The sequence below is a fragment of the Heptranchias perlo genome, chromosome 18 (genome assembly GCF_035084215.1).
Source record: "Heptranchias perlo isolate sHepPer1 chromosome 18, sHepPer1.hap1, whole genome shotgun sequence".
Taxonomy (NCBI): domain Eukaryota; kingdom Metazoa; phylum Chordata; class Chondrichthyes; order Hexanchiformes; family Hexanchidae; genus Heptranchias; species Heptranchias perlo.
This window is the reverse complement of record NC_090342.1, coordinates 2,642,646-2,654,780: the sequence shown is the minus strand read 5'-3', so window position 1 is coordinate 2,654,780 and position 12,135 is coordinate 2,642,646. Positions and strand designations below refer to the sequence as shown.

Below are 12,135 nucleotides of genomic sequence, written 5' to 3'. Positions count from 1 at the left end.
TACAGTGATATACAGTCAGGAGGGAGTGGCCCTGGGAGTCCTCAACATTGACTCTGGACCCCATGAAATCTCATGGCATCAGGTCAAACATGGGCAAGGAAACCTCCTGCTGATTACCACCTACCGTCCTCCCTCAGCTGATGAATCAGACCTCCTCCATGTTGAGCACCACTTGGAGGAAGCACTGAGGGTAGCAAGGGCACAGAATGTCCTCTGGGTGGGGGACTTCAATGTCCATCACCAAGAGTGGCTCGATAGCAGCATTACTGACCGAGCTGGCCGAGTCCTGAAGGACATAGCTGCCAGACTGGGCCTGCGGCAGGTGGTGAGCAAACCAACACAAGGGAAAAACTTACTTGACCTCGTCCTCACCAATCTATCTGTTGCAAATGCATCTATCCATGACAGTATTGGTAGGAGTGACCACCGCACAGTCCTCGTGGAGATGAAGTCCCGTCCTCGCACTGAGGACACCATCCAACGTGTTGTGTGGCACTACCACCGTGCTAAATGGGATAGATTCAGAACAGATCTAGCAGCTCAAAACTGGGTATCCATGAGGCACTGTGGGCCATCAGCAGCAGCAGAATTGTATTCCAGCACAATCTATAACCTCATGGCCCGGCATATTCCTCACTCTACCATTACCAACAAGCCGGGGGATCAACCCTGGTTCAATGAGGAGTGTAGAAGAGCATGCCAGGAGCAGCACCAGGTGTACCTAAAAATGAGGTGCCAACCTGGGGAAGCTACAACTCAGGACTACATGCATGCTAAACAGCGGAAGCAACATGCTATCGACAGAGCTAAGCGATTCCACAACCAACAGATCAGATCAAAGCTGTGCAGTCCTGCTACATCCAGTCGTGAATGGTGGTGGACAATTAAACAACTAACGGGAGGAGGAGGCTCTGCAAACATCCCCATCCTCAATGATGGCGGAGTCCAGCACGTGAGTGCAAGAAACAAGGCTGAAGCGTTTGCAACCATCTTCAGCCAGAAGTGCCGAGTGGATGATCCATCTCGGCCTCCTCCCGATATCCCCACCATCACGGAAGCCAGTCTTCAGCCAATTCGATTCACCACGTGATATCAAGAAATGGCTGAGTGCACTGGATACAGCAAAGGCTATGGGCCCCGACAACATCCCAGCTGTAGTGCTGAAGACTTGTGCTCCAGAACTAGCTGCGCCTCTAGCCAAGCTGTTCCAGTACAGCTACAACACTGGCATCTACCCGACAATGTGGAAAATTGCCCAGGTATGTCCTGTCCACAAAAAGCAGGACAAATCCAATCCGGCCAATTACCGCCCCATCAGTCTACTCTCAATCATCAGCAAAGTGATGGAAGGTGTCGTCGACAATGCTGTCAAGCGGCACTTACTCACCAATAACCTGCTCACCGATGCTAAGTTTGGGTTCCGCCAGGACCACTAGGCTCCAGACCTCATTACAGCCTTGGTCCAAACATAGACAAAAGAGCTGAATTCCAGAGGTGAGGTGAGAGTGACTGCCCTTGACATCAAGGCAGCATTTGACCGAGTGTGGCACCAAGGAGTAAAATTGAAGTCAATGGGAATCTGGGGGAAAACTCTCCAGTGGCTGGAGTCATACCTAGCACAAAGGAAGATGGTAGTGGTTGTTGGAGGCCAATCATCTCAGCCCCAGGACATTGCTGCAGGAGTTCCTCAGGGCAGTGTCCTAGGCCCAACCATCTTCAGCTGCTTCATCAATGACCATCCCTCCATCATAAGGTCAGAAATGGGGATGTTCGCTGATAACTGCACAGTGTTCAGTTCCATTCGCAACCCCTCAAATAATGAAGCAGTCCGAGCCCGCATGCAGCAAGACCTGGACAACATCCAGGCTTGGGCTCATAAGTGGCAAGTAACATTCGGGCCAGAGAAGTGCCAGGCAATGACCATCTCCAACAAGAGAGAGTCTAACCACCTCCCCTTGACATTCAACGGCATTACCATCGCCGAATCCCCCACCATCAACATCCTGGGGGTCACCATTGACCAGAAACTTAACTGGACCAGCCATATAAATACTGTGGCTACGAGAGCAGGTCAGAGGCTGGGTATTCTGCGGCGAGTGACTCACCTCCTGACTCCCCAAAGCCTTTCCACCATCTACAAGGCACAAGTCTGGAGTGTGATGGAATACTCTCCACTTGCCTGGATGAGTGCAGCTCCAACAACACTCAAGAAGCTCGACACCATCCAAGATAAAGCAGCCCGCTTGATTGGCACCCCACCCCACCGGCGCACTGTGGCTGCAGTGTGTACCATCCACAGGATGCACTGCAGCAACTCGCCAAGGTTTCTTCGACAGCACCTCCCATACCCGCGACCTCTACCACCTAGAAGGACAAGAGCAGCAGACACATGGGAACAATACCACCTGCACGTTCCCCTCCAAGTCACACACCATCCCGACTTGGAAATATATCGCCGTTCCTTCATTGTCGCTGGGTCAAAATCCTGGAACTCCCTTCCTAACAGCACTGTGGGAGAACCGTCACCACACGGACTGCAGCGGTTCAAGAAGGCGGCTCATCACCACCTTCTCAAGGGCAATTATGGATGGGCAATAAATGCCGGCCTCGCCAGCGACGCCCACATCTCGTGAACGAATATAAAAAAAAAAATTACCCTCATCGACCCTCTCTGTTACCTCATCAAAAAACTCTATCAGGTTAGTTAAACACAATTTGCCTTTAACAAATCCGTGCTGGCTTTCCCTAATGAATCCACACTCGTCCAAGTGACTGTTAATTCTGTCCCGGATTATTGTTTCTAAAAGTTTCCCCACCACTGAGGTTAAACTGACTGGCCTATAGTTGCTGGGTTTATCCTTACACCCTCTTCTGAACAAGGATGTAATATTTGCAATTCTCCAGTCCTCTGGTGTGGAATATTTGTCAGTCGATTCTCCTCTGATGTGGGGGGGGGGGGTTGGGGGCGGAGTGCCTGGGCTACTCTCCCCCAAAATTGGTGCTTGACGCTGCCTGGGCCGTGCAAATGAGTTGTCCTCTCCTTGACCGCACAATCTTTAGCGGTGATAATCAGCACCCTGGACGTTTGCCCCTTTACCGAGGTTCTCACCTGAAGAAAAGAAACTGTTTGGCAAGAATTCACTACGTTGGGTTAACGGTCGGCAGAAGCTCACACTGAAGCATTTCCCTCCTGCAGCACACGTCCCTAATAAATCAGGAGAACTGAGATAAATACCCAAATTTATCTCTCAATGTTTTAACCAGATTGGACGGTTCACTGAAGTTAGTTGGCTGTTAACCCACATAACAGAGCAGCTGTACGATGTGATTGGCAGTATGTGAAGTATTTTATGATGAGGTGATAAGTTGCTGTCTGAATGTAAGTTGTTTTATGCGGATTATGAATCATTTACCAATCAGAGAATTCATCAAGAAGGGTCTGGTTAATGATTAGCCTCAGCCTCACCAAAAGTTCCTGCCCTGGGGTTCACTCCCTGTCTGAGATAATTGCCATCATATCGCAAAACAAGGAATTTCATAACTCAGAGGCTCTGAAATTCCTGAGGCAGGAGAGGGGGCGAGTGGTATTTACACACAGAGGGGGGGCTCAGACTGTGGGACAGAGCCTGGCTCCACTGAGATTCTGCCCCATTTAGACCGGGCCTTTAAATTCCCATTGGGGAGGGCCATGGATGGATCGTCTGCCCGCCCTCCTATGTCAAAGGGGTGTGTCAGAGTGTGTGAGTGTGAGGGAGTCCCTAGTTACCTGAGGTAATTCCTCCCTCCACCCCCTCGAACGGCCTCGGGGAAACTCACACCAGTTGAAATCTGATGTGAGGCCTTCTAAAGGCTTCAAACCTTTACTAGGATAAGATAACTGACCCTGGAGGGAGTGAGGTCATTTACCTTCCTCAAATGTGATATCCTTTCGTTCACTATTTCGTCCTTTCTCCAGCATGTCCCCTTGTGAAGATTGCATGGCCTGTGCTGGAGTGCCCTCTGCTGTCACTTCCAATGATCGCAGATCCTTATATATTAAAACAAACTTGTATTTCTGTCGCGCCTTTCACGAGCTCAGGACGTCCCAAAGTGCTTTACACCCAATGAAATACTTCTGAAGTGTAGGAAACATTGTGCACAGCAAGATCCCACAAACAGCAATGCGATAATGACCAGACAATCTGATTTAGATGTTGGTTGGGGGATAAATATTGGCCAGGACATTGGGGAGAACTCCCCTGCTCACAGGGACCTTGGAGTGCATGTCCACAGATCCCTGAAGGTAGCAGGACAGGTCGGTAAGGTGGTTAAGAAGGCATACGGGATACTTTCCTTTATTAGCCGAGGCATAGAATATAAGAGCAGGGAGGTTATGCTGGAACTGTATAAAACACTCGTTAGGCCACAGCTTGAGTACTGCGTTCAGTTCTGGTCACCACATTACAGGAAGGACGTGATTGCACTAGAGAGAGTACAGAGGAGATTTACGAGGATGTTGCCAGGACTGGAGAATTTTAGCTATGAGAAAAGATTGGATAGGCTGGGGTTGTTCTCTTTAGAACAGAGGAGGCTGAGGGGAGATTTAATTGAGGTGTATAAAATTATGAGGGGCCGAGATAGAGTGGATAGGAAGGACCTATTTCCCTTAGCAGAGGAGTCAGTGACCAGGGGGCATAGATTTAAAGTGATTGGTAGAAGGATTAGAGGGGAGCTGAGGAAAAATGTTTTCACCCAGAGGGTGGTGGGGGTCTGGAACTCACTGCCTGAGAGGGTGGTAGAGGCAGAAACCCTCAACTCATTTAAAAAGTACCTGGATGTGCACCTGAAGTGCCGAAACCCACAGGGCTACGGACCAAGTGCTGGAAAGTGGGATTAGGCTGGATAGCTCTTTTACGGCCGGCACGGACACGATGGGCTGAGTGGCCTCCTTATGTGCTGTAACTTTCTGTGATTCTATGATTCTTCCAAATAGTGCCAAGGGGTCTTTTATGTCTACCGGAGAGGGCTGACAGTTTAACATCTCATCCAAAAGACGGATGAGATGACAGTAGATCCCAATCTGATTCTTGGATGCATACAGGTTGCTGAAAAGGGGTGAGGGGACGATCTGCCTGAAACCCTTCCTCCACTTTAGGCCACATATCGGGATTTTTTGATATGTTGCTGCCAATACTTTGGGGTATTATGCAGTATTCAGTGTTTCTCCATCTACACTAGATTGGCTATTCTTCCACTGGGGTTGCCGACCCTCCAGGATTGTCCTGGAGTCTCCAGACAGTAAAGATTAGTCTCCAGTCGATGTCAGCTGTGCCTCAGTGGGCAGCACTCTCACCCCTGCGTCAGAAGGTTATAGGTTCAAATCCGACTCCAGAGATTTCCGCACGCAATCCAGGCTGCTGCTCCCGGTGCTGCACTGTCGGAGGTGCCGTCTTTCAGATGATATGTTAAACCAAGGAATTGTCTGCCCTCTCAGGTAGATTTAAAAGGTTCCATGGCACTATTTTGAAGAAGAGCAGGGGAGTTCTCCCTGGTGTCCTGGGCCAATATTTATCCCTCAACCAACATCACTAAATCAGATTATCTGATCATTATCTCATTGCTGCTTGTGGGATCTTGCTGTGCGCAAATTGGCTGCCGCGTTTCCTACATTACAACAGTGGCCGCACTTCAAAAAATACTTCATTGGCTGTAAAGCGTTTTGGGACGTCCTGAGGTTGTGAAAGGCGCGATAGAAATGCAAAAACTTTCTTTTCTTTCCAGTAACCCAGGAGAATAAAAATCATAGAAGAATTTTTAAAAATTGTGTGTTTTTTTTTTCATTTTCTTTGATCACTTTCGTTGATTAGTCATGAAAATATCGACAATGGGAAAAATGGCTGTTTGACTGACAGTCAAGATTCATCCAATCGAGTAATGGAGAGTTTGTTCACCTTCAAATTGGGTGTGGGAAGGTGGGGCATCGCGAGGATTGACGTCTTGGCCGACCAATGGTGGGAATGAGGGGGCGGGGCAGGTGAAGGCAGGAGGTCATGTGATGAAACCTCCAGGCACATGTCCAACCGGAGTTGGCAACCCCCATCCGACACGTGTTTTGTTGTTCACATAATCGATCCCACCCTCTAAATTTTCTGGCTTGTCGGTACTTTGTAATTCTTCCTCTCTTCAATCAAAGCTTTCTGAATGTGAACTCTTCTCCATTTTTAGTTGCTTTGCAAGGAAATAGAAGAGTGAAATGAACCTTTTATTCACAGCTCACTGGAGTAATTCCCCATAACTGGAGAACTAATCAGTTCTCAGGCGCTTTTCCCTGTTCTGTATAAACCTTTTCTTGGAAACACATAACTCACCCATTAGTGACTCTTTCCATGAATTCTGAAATTTGAAATAAACAGGATGTGAATTCTTCTGAATCTGATTTTTAAAGGTTTGCTGCTGAGTTTTTTTTACTGCGTGCCTTACGCCTAACCCTTTAAAATGGCAGCCTTTGCCTGCAAGGGCCCATCCTAACATTTAGCCTTTATGTTTATGACCGTTAGCAGGAATGTTGATCTGCCTGAGCACGGACGCTGGTTGAGTGTTTAGGGAGTGAGAGCCCTTTCTTGTTGAAGAAACGAGGAGGATTGTCAGTTGCAGAGAGTTTAAGCCGCAAGTGGGGAGCACCTAGAACCCTGGGAAATCCTACCAGTCTGTAAAAACGGACAAGCATGTTTGTTCATTTGTCTCTATCCAGTGTCAAACTTCATCAAGCTGGCAGCCCTTGGATTCCGATCATCAGTGACTCGCGGTGAAGCTCCAAAGAACTGCAAGCTGACTAGTATGGCCGAGGTCACCAGTCACATCTTGGAACGAACCAGTGGCATAAAAATTTAAGGCTGTGGTCACTTTCTCCACGATCGTGACCAAGGGCATGATTTTAGCCGGGAGCCAGGAACCCAGGCCGTCCGCAGATATTCACATGGGGGGGCCCAGAAGCCAAACGAGTGCGTCGCAATCTGCGATCGCAACTCAGTTGGGAGGGGAAGGAGCCGCAAATCGGAGAGGGGGGATGGAGAGAGAGAGAGAGATTGTGGGCTCTGGAACAAATCGAGGGGGTGGGGGTTGGTGGGAGGACGTGGACGACCTCGGGAGGGCCTTGGAGAAGATCAGGGGGTCCAATATCGGAGGTGGGGGGTCCAGCATCGGTGGGGGTCGGCCAATCGCGGGCATCCGATTGCACCAGGTGAGCTTGTTGGGCCTGGATGAAGCACTCCTGCTCCTCTGGGCCCAAAAACAGTGCAATAAAGGCCCTCACTCACCTCATGGATCCGGCCCTTCCCACCTGCTGTCACCTGACGTGAATCAGAAGCGATGGAAAACCCAAACCGATAAGGTAAAATTTGTTTGATATTTCTAATACACAAAATATTTAAATGCCTGAACTTCGCAATGAGGTGCGCTGCCCCTTTAAGTATCAGCCCGCCGGCTTTAAGTGGGGGTGGGACTTCTGGGTTTCTGTTACACGCGCATCCAAACACGCCTGGGTTAAACCCGGAAGTGGGGGCGTTGGAGCCGGGGTGCGGGCCCGCTCCAAATAGCTGTTATTTTAACCCCCTCCCCCCCCACCTGCCCCAAACCAACCATTCTTGGGAGTTAAAATTATCCCCCGTGGTCCCAGCTCCAGATCTGGGCGTCAGTTCTGGCTGTAACAGGTAGCAGAGCTCCTGCAGTGCTTCAGAATTGAACTGAAGCCTCCGACAGTATAACACCCGAGGCTGAGTCGGGAAGGAGCACCGAGGTCTGTACACCGAGACCTGTACACCGAGGTCTGTACACCGCACGGAGATCTGTACACTGAGGTCTGTACACCGCACCGAGACCTGTACACCGCACCGAGATCTGCCAGAAATCCGTGGATCTCCTGGACTGGTTTCCATCGCCTGAGGGGGTCGGAGAGGAATTTCCCAGAGTATTTTTTCCCTTATTGGCCCCGGGGTTTTTCCGGTCACCCTGGAGATTACATGAGTGGGGGGGAGGGGCGGGAGGGAGATGAGGTGGGGAGACGAGGTAGGGGGATGGGAGTGGAGATGGGGGATGAGGTGGAGTAGTGGGGGTGAGGTGGGGAGGTGGGGGTGGGGGTGGGGGGTGAGGTGGAGGAGATGGGGGTTGAGGTGGGAGGTGAGGTGGAGAGTGGGGGAGATGGGGGTGAGGTGGGGAGGGGAAGATGGGGTGAAGTGGGGGAATGGGTGAGGTGGGGGTGAGGGTGAGGTGGGGGTGAGGTGGGGGAGTGGGTGAGGTGGGGGTGAGGGTGAGGTGGGGGTGAGGTGGGGGAGTGGGTGAGGTGGGGGAGTGGGGGAATGGGTGAGGTGGGGGAGTGGGGGAGGTGGGGGGTGAGGTGGGGGAGTGGGGGAGTGGGTGAGGTGGGGGAGTAGGGGAGCGGGTGAGGTGGGGGAGTGGGTGAGGTGGGGGAGGTGGGGGAGGTGGGGGAGTGGGGGAGGTGGGGGTGAGGTGGAGTGGGTGAGGTGGGAGAGTGGGGGAGTGGGGGAGGTGGGGGTGAGGTGGAGTGGGTGAGAGGGAAGATGGAGGGTGAGGTGGGGGAGTGGGTAAGGTGGGGGAGTGGGGGAGATGGGGGGTGAGGTGAGGTGGGGGAGTGGGTGAGAGGGAAGATGGAGGGTGAGGTGGGGGAGTGGGTGAGGTGGGGGTGAGGTGGGGGAGAGGGGGAGGTGGGGAGAGAAGAAGTGTCTAGTCGCGATGCTCCAGCCATCATGAGTTGAGGGCCATGCTTGATGGTCTTTTCCTGCCTGTCAATTTCGTATGTTCATATGTTCGATTTCATATGTTGACTCGTGATCCAATGATAGCCCCGCCTGCTTTACACAGGCGTATATTAGAAGGGCGGAAATCGTGGCCTTTAGGGTGGGTTACATCATCCTTACTCATGACCCTCGACCTCTCGGCAACCTTTGACACAGTTGACCACACCATTCTCCTCCAATGCCTCTCCTCCGTTACTCAGCTCAGTGGGACTGCCCTCACTGGGTTCCACTATTACTTATCCAATCGCAACTACAGGATCTCCAGCAATGGCTTCTCTTCCCAGGCCCACACCGTTACCTCCAGAGTCCCCCAAGAATCGACCCTTGGCCCCCTCCTCTTCCTCATCTACGTGTTGCCCATTGGGTGACATCATCCACGGAGAGAGGGGTCAGATACCACATGTACCCTGACAGCGCCCAGCTCTACCTCTCCGCCACCTCTCTCCACCCCTCCACTGCCTCCACGTTATCAACTTCTTGCTTGACATCTAGTCTTGGATGAGTCGCATTTCCTCCAGTTAAACATTGGGAAGACCACAGCCATCACAAAGGAGAAAGAGAAGAAAGACTTGGATTTACATAGCGCCTTTCACCAACTCAGGACGTCCCAAAACGCTTCACGGCCAACGAAGCGCTGTTTCAATGTAAGGAAACACGAATTTGGACAGAGCGTGCTTCCACAAACAGCAATGAAATAAACGACCAGATAACCTGCGTTCAGGGGGCCTCAAAAGCAGGCGTTAGGACTCCTATTTGGCATACGCTGCGGAATGAGAGCGCGCCATACGAGTCCACCATATTGGATGCTTAGGCTCCCGTTCTGCGCCTGAAATACGGGCGCAGTGTCGTCGAATTTCTAGGCCACAATTTTTTTTTTCGAGTGCCTCTATGATTTTCTTCTCCCAGATTTGCTCACGGCAGAGTCCGGGGAAATTAATCTTTAATTCCTGGGGATTCCAAGACAATCCTGGAATTTGGCAACCCTAACCCAAGTCCTGACCTAGAGTCAATCTGGATGATTCCTGCCAAAAAAAAGGGATTACATTGGAAGAGCTGTTATTTTTTGACTCTTTTTATCCCACTCTTGTACATTTATTCCGTAAACTTTCTCTGCTCTTTAACTTATGTGCAAAAAGCTCTAAATTCAGCTGCCCAAAATATACGAAAACATTCAAATATATTAATAAATCTACAAATGAGGAACTCATTTGGTGCAGAATTTATGCCGTTAGTTTTTTGCTTTGTGAGCTGACTCCCACTCTGGAATCTCTCTGATATTTCGGGCTTGTATCTAACTCCACATTTGATTTCACTGGGGGAGTCTTACAACTTTGCAGCGAGTCACAGGGTTGACAGGAAGTGGCCTGTCCTGCTGTTTTTATTTAAACACTAGGGTGCCACTCACTCTGGACGGATTACTTTCTGCATCAAAGCAACGCAGGGTGAAACTTTTTGTTTAAAGATTCCTTCAGGATGGTGAAGGTTCAGGCAAAATGCATCAAATGGTCTCTCGTCATTCTCAATTTGTTGTTCTCAGTAAGTTGGGCTTTCTGTCTATCTGATCATTGTTTTGTGAGCGCGTTTGTTAAATTGTTTTCTAACCAAAGAAATTTTAACAATTTCTGATCTGAATATCGGGTACAATCAGGTCATTGTCATTCCTTGGCTTTATTCTAATCTGTGCGTTTATTGTTTCGTTTAGTTGATTGTACTGTTAATGATTTGCCAAATCAATTCCTTTTATCAAGTTGGCAAAGTTTATCAAGTTTGAAATAATCTAAAATGATCATGGAAAAGTTTGTTTTTTAAGAGCAATTTTTTTGAGTATCTTAAAATGGGGGGAAAAAATAAAAAATAAGATGTAACAGAGGAGAGAGAGAGAGAGAGAGGGTCTAATCTTCAAAGGTTCCCTCGACATCTTTCTGTATCAAAACTTCAATGCTAATTTTTTTTATACTTATATCTCGGCTCATGGAAGGAGAGAACTTGCATTTCTACAGCGCCTTTCACGATCTCAGGACGTCCCAAAGCACTTTACAACCAATTAAGTATTTTTGAAGTGTAGTCACTGTTGTGATGTAGGAAACACACAGCAAGATCCCACAAACAGCAATGTGATAATGACCAGGTAATCTGTTTTAGTGATGTTGGTTGAGGGATAAATATTGTCCCAGGACACCAGGGCAGATGGGGCCTTGCTTTAACATCTCATCCAAAAGACGGCACCGCAGACACTGCAGCACTCCCTCAGTACTGGCACTGGGAGTGTCAGCCTGGATTTTGTGCTTAAGTCTCTAGAGTGGGGCTCGAACCCATGACCTTCTGACTTAGAGATGAGAGTGTCGCTATACTTTGAAGGAGGAATTAAGTAAATTGTGAACTTAATGAGTAAATCCGGTGGGGGAATTATGTTACTAGACTGGTAATCCAGAGGCCTGGTCTAATAATCCAGAGAACAGGAGTTCAAATCCCACCCTGGGCAGTTTGAGAATTTGAATTCAGTTTAAAAAAAAATTTGGAAATATAAAGCCGGAATCAGTAAAAGTGACTGTGAAGCTGTCGGATTGTCGTAAAAACCCAACTGGTTCATTAATGTCTAATTGGATAGCTCTTTCAAAGAGCCAGCACAGGCCCGATGGGCTGAATGGCCTCCTTCTGTGCTGTAACATACTATGATTCTAATGTCCCTTTAGGGAAGGAAACCCTTCTCCATACTTGACTCCAGTCCCACACCGACATGATTGACTCTCAGTTGCATCAAACCGCTGCATCGCAGCGGTTCACGTAAAAGGCCCACCACCACCTTCTCAGGGCAACGAGGGATGGGCAATAAATGCCGGCCTTGCCAGCGACGCCCACATCCCGAGAATCAATAATAAAAAAGACTAGTGCTGAAACTAGCACATGGGATTCACGGGTGACTGATTGCCTGAAACACTCTAGACCCAGAATTTAAACGCAGAGCCTCACCAGCAACACACTTTTAAAATCCTTTCACTTGAGGTGATTTTTTTCACACATACTTGAGAAGTGTCAGCTTTGCCCATTTTAGCACTCTTGTCTCTGAGTCAGAAGGTCATTTCAAGCCCCGTTATGGCCCGAGCAGCTAATCCAGAATGATACTCAGACACACCACTGGGGCGGGTGTCTCCTTTTCGAAGCTATTTCTGGCTGGCCAGGTAAATCCCGTAGTCTTATTTGAAGAAGATCAGTGCCAAACAGTCCTCCCTCAACCAACAGCACAAAAAGACCCCTAGATTATCTGCTCATTTATTAATTTGTTGTTTATGGGACCTTGCAAATTGACTGTTCCCACTCACCTACATAACAAGTAGTGACTTGA

General features: G+C 49.2%; 2 protein-coding genes across 2 annotated transcripts in view; one reads left to right on the top strand and one right to left on the bottom strand.

The window, feature by feature from the left end:
* The window catches only part of LOC137334499 (plakophilin-2-like), a 63,468-nt gene extending 60,286 nt beyond the window's left edge, over positions 1–3,182 (bottom strand). Inside the window, exon 1 of the mRNA XM_067999212.1 lies at positions 3,110–3,182. The gene's annotated coding sequence lies outside the window, so the exon portion shown is untranslated. The remainder of the gene's footprint in view (positions 1–3,109) is intronic.
* A 6,961-nt stretch (positions 3,183–10,143) lies between these two features.
* LOC137334923 (CD9 antigen-like) overlaps positions 10,144–12,135 on the top strand; it is a 35,347-nt gene continuing 33,355 nt past the window's right edge. Inside the window, exon 1 of the mRNA XM_068000014.1 lies at positions 10,144–10,328. Coding sequence (XP_067856115.1) covers positions 10,266–10,328 — 63 coding nt within the window. The 5' untranslated portion in view covers positions 10,144–10,265. The remainder of the gene's footprint in view (positions 10,329–12,135) is intronic.